General features: G+C 42.7%; 1 protein-coding gene across 1 annotated transcript in view; it reads left to right on the top strand.

Annotated features, from left to right (window-relative positions):
* The window catches only part of KIAA2012 (KIAA2012 ortholog), a 123,478-nt gene that overhangs the window by 18,948 nt on the left and 87,725 nt on the right, over positions 1-16,805 (top strand). Inside the window, exons 3-7 of the mRNA XM_042783675.1 lie at positions 6,564-6,723; positions 8,958-9,113; positions 12,731-12,873; positions 15,339-15,528; positions 16,133-16,275. Of these exons, the coding sequence (XP_042639609.1) occupies positions 6,564-6,723; positions 8,958-9,113; positions 12,731-12,873; positions 15,339-15,528; positions 16,133-16,275 (792 nt within the window). The remainder of the gene's footprint in view (positions 1-6,563; positions 6,724-8,957; positions 9,114-12,730; positions 12,874-15,338; positions 15,529-16,132; positions 16,276-16,805) is intronic.

Raw genomic sequence — 16,805 nt, 5'->3', positions numbered from 1 at the left:
ATTGAACAATACAGGAAGTATTAAAAAAAAAAAAAAAGATTTACTGCCTCAGAAACCCAAAGGGGGTCGCTATGAGTCAGAATTGACTCAATGGCACTGAGTTTGGTTTTTTTTTGTTTGGTCTCCTTGGAAAGAAGCTTTGGTGGTGCAGTGGTTAAGACATTCAGCTGCTAACCAAAAGGTCAGCGATTTGAACCCACTAGCTGCTCAACAGAAGAAAGATGAGGCAATGTGCTTCAGTAAAAATGTACAGCCTTAGAAACCCTATGAGGGTTGCTTTGAATCAGAATTGACTTAAGGGCAGAGGGTTTGGGTTTTGGGGTCTCCTTTGAAGGAGCTCTGGTAGTACAGTGGTTAAAGCATTTGCCTGCTAACCAAAAGGTCAGTGGTTTGAACCCACCCAGCCACTATGGCAGAAAGATGAGGCAGTCTGCTTCCATAACGATTTACAGCCTTGGAAACCCTACAGGGTGGTTCCACTCTGTCCTGTAGGGTTGCTATGAGTTGAAATTGACTCAATTGCTGTGTGTTTAGTTTGGGTTTGGGTCTCCTTGGTATCCTAAGCAGGCCACAGACATCTCTCAATATCTGAGTTTTTCCAATGAGGTGTGATGCTAATAACCCATCTCACAGGCATAATTTGAGAAATTATTAAGAGAAACCAGAAAACTAGAAGAAACTTAGAGAAGCTGCCTCCTCCAAACATGTGTAAATCCTAATCCCTAGAACCAATGAATATGTTAAGTTACATGGCAAAAGGAAATTAAAGTTGCAGATGGAATTTAGTAATGAGCTGACCTTAAAATAGGAAGATTAGCCTGGGTTATCCAGGAAGGCCCAATGTAATCATAAGGGTCTTTAAAGGCAGAAACCCATTGCCATGCCCATCAAGTTGGCTCCAACTCATAGTTACCCTATAGGACAGAGTAGAACTGCCCCATAGAGTTTCCAAAGCTGTATGTAACTCTTTACAGAAGCAGACTGCATCATCTTTCTCTTGTAGAGCAGCTAGTGGGTTTGAACCACTGACCTTCTGGTTAGCAGCTGAATGGTTTAACCACTATGCCACCAGAACTCCTTTTAAAGGCAGAAGAAGAAGATATCAAAAGGAAAACCAAAGAGAGAGCATAGTGAGATGGACTAACCCCAAGGTTCTGGCTTTGAAGATGGAGGAAGAAGAATCACAATCAAGGAATACAGGTGGACTCTAGAAGCTGGAAAAGGCAAGGAAATCAGTTCTCCCCTACAGCCTCCAGAGGAACACAGCCCTGTCAATACCTTGCTTTTAGCCCAGTGAGACCCATTTCAAACTTCTGACCTCTAGAACTGTAAGATAATACAAGGGTATTGCTTAAACCACTAAGTTTGTGGTAATCTGTAACAGCAGCAGCAGTAGGAAACTAATACAGAAGTCAAGATCAGTTTTCAAACTCAAAGCAAGAACATACCTACCTCAAAAAATTAAATACAGAATTACTCATATGACCCAGCAATTCCACTCCTAGGGAACTGAAAACAGGGACCCAAGCAGATGCTTGTATACCAATGTTCATTTCAGCACTATTTACAAGAGCCACAAGGTTGGAAACAACTCCAATGTCCACCAAAACAGAAAGGGATAAACAAAATATGGTACAGACATACAATGGAATATTATTCAGTCATAAAGAGAAATGAAATTCTGATTCATGCTACAATATGAACAGACCTTGAAAACGTTGTTGTTTTTGTTAGGTGCTGTCGAGTTGTTTCCGACTCATAGCGACCCCATGCACAGCAGAACGAAACACTGCTTGATCCCGCGCCAGCTCCATGATCCCTGCTATACTTGAGCCCATCATCGCAGCCACTGTGTCAATTGAAAACATTATACTGAGTAAAATAAGTCTGAAACAAAGGACAAATACTTATATGATGAAATATCCAGAGCAGGAAAAGGCATAGAGACAAAAGTTCATCAGAAGTTATCAAGGGATAGGGGCAGAGAGAAAGGAGGGTTATTGCTCAAAGGGTACTGGGTTTCTGTTTGCAGTGATGAAAAGTTTTTGGAGATGGACAGTGGTGATGGCTGCACAACATGGTAAATGTGACTGTCACTAAGAGTGGTTACAACAGCAAATTTATACTCTTCCTCTGAGAATTGTTATACTGTTGTTTTCTCCCACCATTTCATATGTAGCGGCTTCAGATCTGTTGCTTCCATATTCTACCTATGTATCAGTTAGGAATACCTTTGGGTGCAAGTAAGTAACAGATTACTTGATTATCAGTGGTTAAAGTCATGGATCATAACTACATCTTACTGGCCAAATTCTGCCCACTGCCAGTTTTTGTAAATAAAGTTTTATTGAAACACAGCCATGCTCATTTGTTTATAAATTGTCTATGGCTACTTTCATGCTGCAAAGATAGAACAGAGTAAGCACAACAGAGACCATATGACCTCTTAAAATATTTACTTTCTGGTTCTTTAAGAAAAATTCTGCCAACCCCTAGTTTAAGCAATAAAGAGATTAAATTATTTCATGTAGCAAGGAGTTTCATGTTTGGCCAGCTGCTCCACAAGGCCATCTATCTTTTCTCTCCACCATCCTTTGAATGTTGGCTTTTCTTCCTCATGCTTATTAGCTCATGTTCACAAGAGGTCTCCCATAGTTCCAGAGGTCACATATGGGTTCAAAGCAGAACAAAAGAGGCCATTGAGCAATTCTTACAAAGCTGGCCCTTCTATAAGGAGCAAAGACTTCCCAGAAGCTCACCAGCAGACGTCCCCTTATGTCTTTTTGGCCAGAACTAGGCCACATGGTCACTCCAAGCTGCAATAGGGTCTGGGAAAGCAAGTATCTGGGAAAGAGGGTTCTGTTAACAAAAAAGAAGTGAGAAGAAGGGCTGTTAGGAAATAATTAACAAAGTTTCTCACAACCTGGACAAAGGGAAGAAGAAAAGACTTAGCATTTGGAAAAGACCTAGTATTTGTTGATCATCTACTATTTACCGAGTACTTCAAAAACCAAAACCAAACTCACTGCCATCAAGTTGGTCCCGACTCATAGCAACCCCACCTTGGACCTCCAAGGCAGTATCTCTACAGAAGTAGATTGTCCAACCTTCCTTCCGAGGAGTGGCTGGTGGGTTTGAACCACCAGCCTTCTGGTCAGTAGTCTAATGCCTTAGGCACTACACCACCAGAGCTACTTAAACTCACTCACTGTCCTCGAGTTGAACCTGACTCATAACGACCCCGCCTTGGATTTCTGAGGCAGTATCACTACAGAAGTAGATTGCCAAACCTTCCTTCCAGAGCTCCTTAAATCAAACCAACTAAACACACTGCCCTCGAGTTGGACCCAACTCACAGTGACCCCTCCTTGGGTTTCCGAGGTGGTATCACTATGGAAGTAGATTCCCAACCTTCAGTACTCATTTAATCCCTAAACTGAATGTAATTAGCCATAGAAGTAATTAATTTACCAAGGACACATGACCAATAAGGATGAGGCTAGATCTCCAGGCCAGTCCCTCTTAAGGCAAAATCTCTCCTTCTTCTCCCTCATTAAGTGCTCTCCTCCCATCCCATTGGAAAGCACTTTCACATCTGCTCCTCATCACCCCCCAGAGTGCATGGCAGCAGAAAAATGAGGCCAGGAGGTGTGAGAGGAAAGGCCCTAACATTTGCTGCATGCATATCTTACGATAAGCTGGTTCGATGAGAGACCCTTATCTTACATTATTTCATCTGCACCATCAAAAAGCTCTAAAAGGTAGGTATTATGTCAGCATTACAAATGAGACTATATAATTCAGGTGACTGGGTAGCCATGTGACTCAGATTATAACTATTTGCTCATTTAGTTATTCATTTACCAACAATATTGATCCCCTATTATATATGCCAGGCACTATGAAATCTGACTTTTGGGTTATCTGATTCCAAAACCCATCAATTTTCCACTTCCTTGTTGTTGCTGTTGGCTGTCATTGAGTCAGCCCCCAACTCATGATGATCCTATACACAACAAAGCTAAATGCTGCCCAGTTGTAATTGGACTGGTGTGGTTTTGGGGAGTAGATTGACAAGTATTTCATTCCAGGCTGGAAGCCCCACTGAAACCTATTCAGCATTATCACAACACACAGCCCTCCACTAATAGACAGATGGCAGATGCATACTATTTGCTCCATTTTACAGAGAGATTCTAGGGTTTGCTCAAGATCAGAAAGTATCTAAGTGACAGAACCACACAACTGGCCTAATCCCAACCATCTTGGTTGTAAGTCCAGTACACGTCCCTACGCTTTCTCCCCAAGCTCTCCTCTTTCTATGCTTCTGTTTTTGCTCTCTGGATCCACTTGATGTGCCCCTGTGTCCATTGTCCAGGCTCTGCAAGTCTGTAAGGCTGAAGTGAAAAGACTTATCAGAGGTAGAAAGAGATTTGATGCCTGAAGAATGGTCTCAGGAGCCCTGATGGCACAAAGGTTAAGTCCTCTGCTGCTAACAGACTGGCTGGTGGTTCAAACCCACCCAGAAGCTCTGTAAGAAAAAGACCTGGTGATCTGCTTCCCTAAAGATTACAGACAAAAAAGCCCTATGGAGCAGTTCTACTCTGTCATGAGGGGTCAATGAGTTGGAATAGACTCAACAACACCCAACAACAGATCCAGTCTCACAGTTTCGGAACTTTTTGCCAAGTGTAAGTCCACACATCACCACAGTCCTCTTCAAAAAGGGAATGGGGACCAGTGCAAGAGTTCACAACCTCAGCTGCACAGATGCAGGAAGAGGGCATCAAAAGTCATCCAGGAGGCTGTGACATCACCAGTGTGACTGCTATACAATCTCAACGTGCCTGTGGCCACAAATGCTCATAGAGCTAAAAGATGCTGATCTGTGCCATTGAAACACCAAATTAACCACGCCTGGAACTTTCCAATCTTTAGTTGTTTTATTATACGAGATAATAAACTTTCTCGTTGTGTATACCATTTGAGTCAGGTTTTATAACTTCCAACCAAAAGGATCCTAAGAAATGTGAAAGTGTAGGTCTCTTTTGCCTTACAGTTCTTACTGCCTGTGACATTCACTGACGCACTGACTTTTAAACCATCTTTTATTTCTTGTTTTGACATAAGAATGTTCATGGTATTAGGTCCTGGTCCATCGATGAGGTGGCAATTTCTTCAAAGACAGAGTCGACTGCTAACAGGCTAAAACTTTAACCTCTATTCCCGTGTTACACTATTGCCCTGGGTGAGCCACTTAACCAAGGGGTGATAGATGGGTTTCATCTTTCATTTCAACACTCACTGGAACACTGTGTGGGGCACTTTCATGGAGGATAAAAGAACATATGCTGTATGATTCCATTTATATGAAGTTCAAGACTAGACAAAACTAATCCATGATGATAGAAATCAGAATGATGGTTACCTGAGGGGTAGAAGGTGCTGACTGGCAAGGGGTATGAGGGAACTTTCTGAGGTGAGGAAAACATCCTATGTCTTGTTTTGTGTGGTGGTTACAAAGGCATAAACAATTACTAAATTTTATCGAGCTGAACACCTAAGTTCTATGTATGTTATTATATACACATTATGCCTCAATTTTTAAAAATTTTAACAGAAGAAGAAAGATGCTGAGACCACAATTATGCAGCAGGCAAAAATGTCATGACTGATTAGTGATGTCTGCCACAGACAAGGAGGAGGGTGAGAGGCATCAACACAAGTACCTCAGAGGGTTTCTGTGCCATTTAAGTTGTTATAATATTAACTCGGTCTATCTTATAAGATTGGAGCTCTGGTGGTGTAGTCCCTAAGGCATTTGACTGCTAACCAGAAAGCTGGCAGTTCAAACCCACCAGCCACTCCTCAGAAGGTAAGTTGGGCAATCTCCTTCCGTAGTGATACCGCCTCAGAAACTTTTAAGGAGGGATCGCTAAGATTATAATGAGGTGAAAGTTCTTTGTATACTGTGTATCTGTAGCCAAGTGTTATATGTTATTATTCATATTTATTCCCCACAATATTTTGATCAGTGGGACTGACTTTGGCAGGCAGGTCCCCAGAAAATTCTTCCTAGGCTGAAATGAAATGCAGCAGAATCAGATATTCTCAGAATGCCAGGTTCTCCATGAACATGGGACATGGTTTGTCTGACCTGTTATTCATATTACAAACAGTGAATGCCAATGCTGATTTGCTGAGCTAGCTTTCCCACTGCTATACAACACCACTTTTTAAGGTACTAAAATGATTTCCACAGGCTGAACTAGATAATGTGTTTTCTTTTGAGGCTTTTTATCCCTTCTCATTCTCTGCCTCAAGATGAGGTCTGGTGTTTGTCATTTCTCCTTCTCCTTCCAAGTCTAAATCTGCAGGGACCTTTCAGAGCTTTGCTCTTGGACTCTTGGTTCATGTCTGTTGGCTGAGGCATCTGTTTTTGGTGCCTTCCAGCACCTTCCGGGAGTCTCTGGACTACTGATGAGAATCGTGCTAACCAGCTTGTATCACTGGGAGTTTCAAGGCTCAGCAGCTGTGCTATTTTCTGACTGGTGTCCCCACAGAGGGAGCAGAACGGAGCCTGGCAACCATACCTCCACTTCCAAAGCCAGCCAGAGAGCCAGGCGCAACGGCAGATCCAGCCTGGGTATTCAGCCAAGAGATACCTCCGAGGCCTCTTGCAGAAATGGCACCCTGACGCCATGTACAGGCTCCAATGTGCAGGTCAGTAGGGAAGTGGTTGGGGTGCACCTTGAACTGCCTGCCTCACATCCTGGTATGAGAGTGTACTTTACATCAAGGGCTGAAACATTACAATTTCAGGCCTGACTTTGTGTTAAAGCAAAGTTTCTCAAGCTTGTAGCCTTCAAACGTCAATCACACCTTTCACCTTCTATCTTCTCCCCATTTGCATGGGGAAGTACAGTCTGAAGTCTTGCCCTCACCCCCTAATCCTCTCAGCAATTTCATACTCTATATCCCATGCCAGAACTTTTCCTGAAATTTTGTCACTCAGAGATTCTCCAGTTAACCAACATCTTTTACAAAATAAGGAAAAAAAGATGTCCAGAGAGGCAAAGTAATTTGCCCAAGGTCATTCAATCGAAAGCAGAGCTGGGACCCGAAGCCAGGTCCTCCCTTGCTCTCCTAGCTGTATATTCTTCCCAGTGTTCCCTAGTTCCTCCATCTGAGGTAATCTCAGGTCCTTCAGGAAATGGAAGTGCTAGGATTCCTCCTCTTAAAGATGGTGGTGATCCACTTGGGACTGAGATGGACACCTTATTGCTAAACAAAGACCCCAAACATACTCTGCAGAGACTTAAAAGTAGAAAGTAGAAATGGTTGAAAATAAGCATTTCCAGATTCAGTGTGTGCTCACAGTGTGCCTGCACACACACACAAACACTTGGTTATACTTGCAATATTTGGGACACGTTGTTGTTCTTGTTAGGTGCCGTCAGGCAGATAGTGACCCTATATACAAGGAAACACTGCCCATTCCTTAAAAAAAAAAAAAAAAAAAAACATTGTTTACACAATATTCAAATCTAACTGGACATCCTGTATTTTATTTGGCAAACCTACTGGGGAGGAGAGAGGTGAGCAGTAGGACTTGCCAGTGCCCACGAGGCTGTTTGCCGTTGCTTCTGCACTAACAGACAGACAGGACCAGAGGGAGACTGGCTTTCTTCTTGCTTTATATGTTTACCCTGGGAAAAAAGAGAAAACAACTCTATCCCAGTACGTGGTGACTTGAAGCAAAATGCAAGATGTAGGCTTGTCTAGTAATTGGTTTTACTTTCACAGCAGGCTCAAGGTTACAGGCAGATCCATTTATTTAACACTTGTGGGAAAGAACCTCTTAACCAAAGATCTGTTCATCATCAGGTGGGCAGAGAGCAAAACAGGCTACTGCCCTATAGTGTAGGCCCAAGATTTTTGAGGATAAGAGCCCTTCTTAATACTGAAAATTGTCTCAGACTCCTCCATAGGAAAGTCATATGGCTAAAATATGTGGTTTAAGAAAAGACATATGTGCATGTGCATTCTTGGACTCCTTACCATAATTCCTCAGGCTGGAGGAACTACGTTGAGGCTGCTGTGAGACTACTGGCCCAACAGTCCCTGCCACCCTCTCCCTTCACATCTCAGAGCTCATAACTTCCATGTTGCTGCTGTGTTCTCTGGCCCCTTCTTTCCACCTCTATTATGAATCCTCCTTATCCCTCAAGCCCACATCTTCAATAAAAGCTTCTCTGACAATGCTAGTCAATAGTGAGCTCCTCATTTTCTGGCCTTATGTCACACTGACACTCAGGGCTACACAGTTGAACATGGATGAGCTTTGTCTCTCCAAAAGACTATTAGTGCCTTTAAAAGGGGCCTATGCCTTGTACTTCTGTATCTCCCTCTGCCTAGCATAGGGCTGGGACCATTGGTAAGTCCTCAATAAATCCTTATGTAATGATTGGATTGAGAAGGTGAGTGATGGTGAAGCCTTTAGAGTCAAGCAGGACACATCTACTACTTCTATTCCTTCTTCCTGAGGTAGAAGGAGCCTTTTACACAAACCAAAGAAAGTAGCCATGTTTTTTCCACCTAGGAGACTTGTTGTTGTTGTTATTCGCCGTCGAGTCAGACCCGACTCATAGCGACCCCTCCTTGAATTTCCGAGGCAGTATCACTACAGAAGTAGATTGCCCAAGCTTCCTTGTAGTTCATGGAAATACAAAGTAGAAGAAACACACAAATGGCACAGGGGCAGAAGCACCAAGACACTAGATAGAGAAACCTAGGAGTCTATCTGCTTTTTTAATTTCTCTCATTTGCTAATTGTCTCCCTTAATGGGCACTGTCCAAAGCCAGGACTAGTGCAAGGGGGGGACTTTGTAGTTTTTCCCAAGAACTCAAGATATATGACCATTATTTTTATCAATAACTCCTGACCTACCCTTCAGGATACATCAAGGATTCTGTGCTGCTCCAGGACAGTCAACTTAATGTACCAAAGAATCTCAGGCCACAGCAGGATCTTTCAGGTGCACCCCCAAAATACCACTTCCTGCCTGTCTTCCCCCCATTTTGGATTCAACAAGGAAAATCTTTTGAACAAGGTACATATTTATTTTTTGACCAGTTCTCAAATATTTGGATTTTTAGTGCTTTAAAATGGAGTTTCCCAAAATAAGGTCTAAGGATTCTGAGTTTCAATGTCATCGTTTTGTGAAGTGAGGAATTTAATCTTGACTAGTGCTATCCAAACCATACTTTCTGCAGTGATGGAATGTTCTGTAATCTGTGTCACATATGGCTGTTAAGCACTGGAAATGTGAAACTGAGAAACTAAGATTTTAATTGCATTTAATTTAAATTAATTTAGGTCTAAATACCCACATGTGGCTAGTTGCTACTGTACTGGACAGCTTAAATCTAGATTCTAGATTTTTCCTGATTTCTTAGGTCTGTTCCACTCCAACATTCTTTGATCCTGTAGTTTTGTGGTCACATCATATGGGGAAAGTATGGGCTTTGAACCAGAAATCTGTATTGTAACGGCTACTCTCTCACTTAGTACATGCAAGATCGTGAGCAAATCACTTAACCTATTTGAGCTTCTGTTTTCTCATCTGTGAAATGTGCATAATAAGATCTACCACATTACTGCACAGAAAACAATTATGAGCTCTCTGTAAGCTGTACATTACTATGAGGATTTTTGTTGTCAATGCTATTCTTGAGAACTTGAAACATTAAAAGAGTCAGAGGTTGCCTTCAGTAACACCTTTAGAGAGATGGGAAAAGATGAATGAGTGTCCACAGGAGCAAAGAATGGGGTCTTGGCTGGTACCAGAGTTTTTGAGAAGAGAAAGGGAAAGAACAAGAGCTCAATATACTACAAAGGTAATTTTTGTGAAATAAAAGAATTTTCTAGAAAATTCCTGACCAAGCCTTGTCCTTGGGAAAGGGATCTGGTCAGGATAAGCAGAGTAGCTGGTCTGTCAGATGAGTGGAGAAGAAAGTGGCAGGCTCTCGGAGCCTGGAGTCATTAAATATTCCAACCATATGGTAGTTGTCATTAGGTGCCGTGGAGCCCACCCTTAACTCATTTCATGAATGAAATGCTGCCTGGTCCTGGGCTATATAGGCAATAGTATTTCTCTTTGTAAACTAATTCCCTGGTCCCTATGCATTTTGTTAATACAAGGCAACATCCCCAAGACCAGGTGATTCTGGGGCACTAAAAAGATCAAGTTTCTAGACCATCTATGTTCTGGGAGTGGTAAACTCAACCAGTAATGAATGCCCCTATTTGAGCACCTGTTGCCCTTTACCAGATGGCACCCTACTTTGCCATTGCTTCATCCTTTTCTTTAGAATTTTCCCTATGATCCAAAATTCCTAGATTGTGAATTGCAGTATTCCATTTTTCATGTGGATAATACTGCACATCTAAGGGGTCAAGTGATTTCCCTGATTGATCCCACACAACAAGGAGCTGTCACAATCAGGCAGAAAACAGAGAGACCATATAGAATAGTGGTTAAACATGTAGCCATGAGCACCAGACTTCCAAGCTACATGACATCTCTTAGCCACAGTTTCCTTATTATAAAATGGAGGTGACCATGCCTGTCTTTCCTTCATAAGCTTGTATGTGGGAGTTAAATAGAATAATGCAGTTTCCAGCACGTAGTAAGTGCTCAATAAATGTTTATTACAGACTTCCCTAGCTTAGATCTCTTAAGCATAATTACAAACTAATTGCAATGCCCAATTGTCTATGATCACAGGGGCCAAAACTCCACTTTTAAAGAAGTAAAAGCAGCTCAAAGGCTGTAACTTATACCTTGACTAATGGTTTTATAAATTTTAACTTTATCTCCATTTGGCCTCCCTCTCTTTACCAGACACTTTATTTGGAGAAGTAGTAAAAGCCTGGCTGCAAATCTCAGATACCCCAACAACGTGATGTTGTTGGACAAGTTACTTATGCTACTGGCAATCTCAGTTTACTCATTTTTAACACAGGAATAATGGTATTTGCATTCCTTCTTCCAAGGCTTGTTGCAAATAAAATAGCCACAGGAGAGGACAGTGGTAAAGCTCTCTAAAAGCTCTAAATTGCAAGCCCACTATACATTAGTTGGAGATCTGAATCCATATTGAGAGACCAAGGTTTATGATCTCCTTTCAACACTTCCAATACTTTGCTTACAGACCTGTTTCAATTAAGCATAAACAAATGAGCCAGATGGTGATGTTTACTGAGAAAAATTCCTGATTTCCCTCACACATAGATTGAGCCATATCTCACCTGGGAGAATTCTTCCAAAGGGAAGAATGACTCTCTATATCCCCTCTCCACAATGCCAGTGCCCCAATTTAGACAGAGTGACAAGATGATTCAGTAGGTAAGTGGACATTTGGCCACAATTCCATCTCCTGCACCCACAGAAATGTGTTTGGTTCAAGGCAAATCTGACTAGTAAAGATGGACCTGGAATCTGGCCTGATCCCAGAGGATTGTTTCAGAATACCCCCAAAGAGCTTTAGTGTTGCACTCTGTATTGAGTTTAGGTCCTCTATGAAGGGGCAGGCCTCATTTGGCCATGGACCACCTCAGATTGAAGGGTTCCCAAGGCCCCTAAGGTTTCCCTGGACCACCAAAACCTAAGCAGACCCCTCTTAACAAGAGCCTGAGCCTGGTCTGTTCCACCAAAGCTCTTGTCATCAGCTCAAACCTGGAATAGCCTTCAGGAGCCAATGGGCAGAAGAAGGTGAGCTGGAGAAAGGAGGTAACTCCATAAGCAGTCACTTGACTCTGTCCAGTGTACCAAGGATGGGAATGATGAAGGAAGGTGAGAGCTGGAAAACATAGAGAGAAGGTGAGGTTGGCTCAGGGAAGGAGAAGAAGCCTTCAGAAGTTCAGTGCTTCACCTTACATACACAGGGCCCCCAAATGTTTCCAGATTCCTGATTAAAAGACAACCTCACATTGTTTCACATAGCTGCATGCTGGGAGTGGAGGTGTTGCTAAAGCTTGGCTTCAAACAAGGCAGGTTTGCCAGACTGTTTCAGCAATAAATCTACCTTGAGCAAGTGATGAAAATTGCTGCAGGACCCTTTAAACCATTGACGAAAGATTTGTTAAATATGCTGGAGTCATCTGTTGACTCAGATCCTTTCTGAGGGTTGCACAGACAGGGTAAGTCAAAGAGCTAAGCAGTGGTCTCACTGCTGTGCATTTGGAGGAGACTGGCCCACAAGTAAACAACCAGCAGACAGCCCAGGAAGCCCAAGAGCTTGCTTCAAACTGAGCAGCTCAAGAACCACAGAGCAGGGTTGCAGGTCAAGTCTCAATCATCCCGCTTTAATCCACTATCCTTCCCAGCTTACAAAGGGCTGTCCAATTCATGATATGATCTGAGCTCTAGACAACACTGCCAGAAGCAAAGGCATCTATTTTCAGATGAGGAAATTGTGTCCAAGAAATGAAGACTGAACCCCAAGCCTCCTGACTCCCAGTACAGCTGTTTCCACTGACCTAGCTGCTACTTGTATGAAGGTGCCATTAAAAAAAAAAAAAAAAATGCAGAGCTAAGGAAACTAAGGAGAACAAGGGCCTTGAACTTCTGCTCAGAAAAGCAGGAAGGGAGGCCATTTGGAAGCAGATAAAAGCACCATGCCCATTTCTGGAGTTACAGGGCTGATCCACTGTTCACCTTTGCAGGTCAATGGGGCCTGAATGAAGGGGAAGCTTGGGCTGGTGGACACATGGATAAGGGCCCTGTAGCCAAGAACCACAGCAGTCAAGGGGCTCATTTGCTGCCATTCAGGAAGCAGCCCTGGCAGGAAGACAGAAGCCGGGCAGAGGTACTGTTTCTGATGAGTTCCCTCCCATCACCATTTCTTGGGGCCTTTCATAAATCAGAAGAGCACTTAGATTCTTTTGACACCATTTCCCAAAATGTTGTCTGTGAAAGCCTAGTATCGCCAGATGCTTCATGGAAAAGGGTTTCATGGCCAAACACTTTTGGGAAATGCTGCATACTTTACCCAACTTCGAGAGACTCACAGTGCCCATTTGGATATGGATGACTTTGACTTCTGTCATAAAGTAGATGGCTTAACTTTGTGTGACACTGGGTTCTCCAAACATGTTTAACTACGGATACTCCTCCATTCCTCCTCTACTTAGCATCTGTAAGTCTTATCTAGAAAAAAGAGCTCTTAGCATTAAAGTTGGAAAACCCTCAGTTTGAGTCCTGCATCTCAACTGTTGTGGTGAGCCTGGCCAAGAAGCTTAACTAATTTTGAGCCTTACACACCTCTTCTGTTGAGTGGTGCTGTTATAATACGTATCTCACAAGCTGCTATGAGGACTGTTGTTAGGTGCTGTCCAGTCAATTTTCAAATCACAGCAACCCATGGGTCGTCATGAGGATTAAATAGGTTAAGATGTAGAAATGCTTTCTAAATCTTAAGGCTCATGTGTGTGTAGGTACGCTAGTGGGTATGTGTATATACACTAGTGTGTGGGTGTTTGTGGGTGTGTACACCAGATGACAGTGGCTCAGAGCAACATAATCAATATCTGGTCTCATCTCAAATACACTCATTGGACTTACAAGAAGGTCAGATATTAATGAGAATAGGAAAGGGGGTGAAGAGAAGTGCCACAATGCAGAAGAAGTGGGAAAAGAGATATTTTTTGATAGATAAAGACAATGACAGCACATAACAACAACAAAGACAATGACACTAGCACTTCATTTTTTCAAAAGATTTTATTTTTAGGAGAAGTTTTAGGTTTATAGAAAAATTGTACAAAAAGTACAGCAGTCCCATATACTCCCTCTCCCCCCTGCACACTCTTTCCCATAGTATTAACACCTTGCATTCATATGGTACATTTGTTACAACTGACAGACTAATATGGATGTATTATTAACTAAAGTTCATTGTTTATATTAGAGTTCACTCTTTGTATTATACAGTTGTTTTGGTTACCTCTAGTGTCACCCTAACAGAAAATATATCACAAATGGGTGACTTGAACAAACAGGAGTTTCATTCTCTTACAGTTTTGGAGGTTAGAAGTCCGACTTCAATGTGCCAGGCTCTAGGGGCTGGGCAAAAGCCCCTAGACCTTGGGTTTCAGCTCTGCCTCTTGCTTCTGGCTCACTTAAGCTGGAGGCTTTCTTCACTCAGGCAGCTGCTGGCTGCTGAAGCTGACAAACCCAGGGTCAACAAGTAAAAAGGTACAGTCTTGATATTACCAAACCACAGGGAAGACCATTGATTCAAGTCCATTAAGAGTCCTAAGATCGGCAGACAACATGGCAAGCTGCTGAACAACGAATCAGCTATACGCAGAATTCAAGTATGCCAAAAGCTGAAGACCTTCCTCAAAGTAGCTTCTTACATACTGGGATCAGACCACATCCCCAAAGCAGCTACTCAACTGCTCAGAGTAGTCCACCATGAAGTTGGTTACCAGTCTCAATATGGGGGACAACTACATCCAGCTGCCCAGCCACTCAAAACCAGGTCCAACCAAGTTGACACATAACCTTAACTACCGCAACAGTCTTATGAGTTTATGTAAATGCGTCATGTTGTATGTCCACCATTACAATATCATATAGAATCATTTCAACTCACACTCACTGGCATCAAGTCAACTCTGACTCATAGCGACCCCCTAGGTTATAAATCTTTACAGAAGCAGACCACCTCATCTTTCTTCTGCAGAGCAGCTAATGGGTTTGAACCACTGACCTTTTGGTTAGCAGCCAAATGCCTTAACCACTATACCACCAGAGCTCCTTACAGAATCATTTCACTGCCCTAAAAATGCCCTGTAGCACTTCATTTGGATTCTTAACTTTCCCTCCACACACACAAAAAGCATAATATGTAAGGCGTGGTTAAATGTCTTTCTTACACCTCTCTCTCTCTCACTGCCATCAAGTCAATTCCAATTCATTCCAAACCCCATTGGGTTTCCAAGGCTGTAAATCTTTATGGAGCCAGAGTGCTTCAGCTTTCTTCCATGGAGCAACTGTTGGGTATGAAGCACCAACCTTCTAGTTAGCAGTCAAATGCCTTAACCACTGCACCACTGGAGCTCCTATTCTTACTACTATCAATAATAAAATGTTTTATTGGGGTAAACGACATTAAATTGCTATTAAAACCATGTTTTTCTTCTGAGCCTCAAAAGAGACTAGAACCTCGGAACCATAAGTCTAGCCACTAGGTCTGGCTGTGAAAGGAATCTGCTCAGTTCCTTTACAAAAGGTTATTTACAGGAATGTGTATCTGTTGTTCCCTAGGACACATCAATGGAGATGGAGAAGCACCATTGTATACTTTCTTCAAAGGAAGGCGACAATGAAAAGACACAGCAAACCTCTCAGAGGGCCTTGGGGCATGTCCACATAGATCATTCTTGGCTCCCGAGTGACAGATCCCACATTACATTCTGTGGAGGTGCCTTCCCTAACAAGAAGGCAAATCTCAGTGGTAAGAAGCTAAGTGTCTTACTTGTTGATGTGGGTAAACCTAACCATGCAGAATTCATTTGAGCACACCAGAGTCATCCTGAGTGTCACTTCCTTGTACCACTCACCTTAGAAGATAACAACCAGAGTTCAGCTGGAGGTTGACTCAGGACCCTGACAGTCTCCTCTTTGTCTAATGCTTAACTACACACCTTCTGGAATCAGATTGCCTGGGTTCAAATCATACTCCACTTAGCAGCTATCTGTGATCAATTAAGTTACTTAATTTTGCTGAGGCTCAGTCTCCTCGTTTTTAAAAATGGGGATTAAGTGTGCTAATGGATGCAAAATATTTGCACAATTCTTGTCCCATATTTAGTGCTCAAGGCATATTATTATTATAATTATGATTACTGTCTCCATCGCCTGACTCAGCCAGTAAGAACCCAACCCAGCAAATGAAATCCGGGTTCCCTGAAACTGCCTCAGCCAAAGCTATAGCTGTCTCAGTCCTCCATTACCCTCTCTGCCTTTCTTCCTATTAATCAAAAAGTGACGAAAATTGAAAGTTGACTGTCCATCCTCATACCTGCAACTAAGTCCTCACTGCCATCCTGTTTCTGCAGAGAAACAAGAGACCGTGAAGCCCCTCAAGGACAGAAGCAGCGACTTGTCACAGAAGCCTCCTGTAGAAAGATGCCTTTTCCCTCCAGTACCATCTGCCACTGACTCGGAAAAAAACACACCTGGGGAAGTGAAGAAGAAAAAGGTCGTGTGTGTGTGTGTGTGTGTGTGTATGTGATTGGGTGACTAGGAAGATCTAGGAACAAGGTGACTCAGAAGGATGCATCAACAGAGAACTGCTCTCACTCACTTCTGCGTTCACCATACAGGGCTGGAATAAAACTGCAGTAATTTACGAAATGTTGAAAAGAGGGAAATACAAGGAATTTTGGCTGCCCTCAAGTCTACCTGAAAGCTTGTTATATTACCAAACTCCCCTGGTGCCAACAGAATCCTTTGTAAAGCGGCCACGAGTTGTCTGTAAACATGTAAGGACAGCAATTGAGCTTGTAAGGAATTGGCCCACTTCAAACTCAAAAGTGCTCAATGCTGTGAATCCAGCAATATTTTGGCTCAATTTGCTCAACTGGAAAATTTAGGGTAAACTGTTCAAGTGTACCAACCCCTTTCAGAAGCAAGGTGCATCTCCTTCCTTAGAGATGTTCTTAGCCGTCTTTGGCCCAGTCCTGCCTTGTAGTTCTCTGTGAGTCTGGCAGTTTTTAGGCACCAGGATGA

The sequence above is a fragment of the Orycteropus afer genome, unplaced genomic scaffold (assembly GCF_000298275.1).
Source record: "Orycteropus afer afer isolate SDZICR_OR568_19922 unplaced genomic scaffold, OryAfe1.0 scaffold00002, whole genome shotgun sequence".
NCBI classification, from domain to species: domain Eukaryota; kingdom Metazoa; phylum Chordata; class Mammalia; order Tubulidentata; family Orycteropodidae; genus Orycteropus; species Orycteropus afer.
The sequence above is the reverse complement of the archived record's forward strand: the minus strand, read 5'-3'. Positions and strand labels throughout refer to the sequence as shown.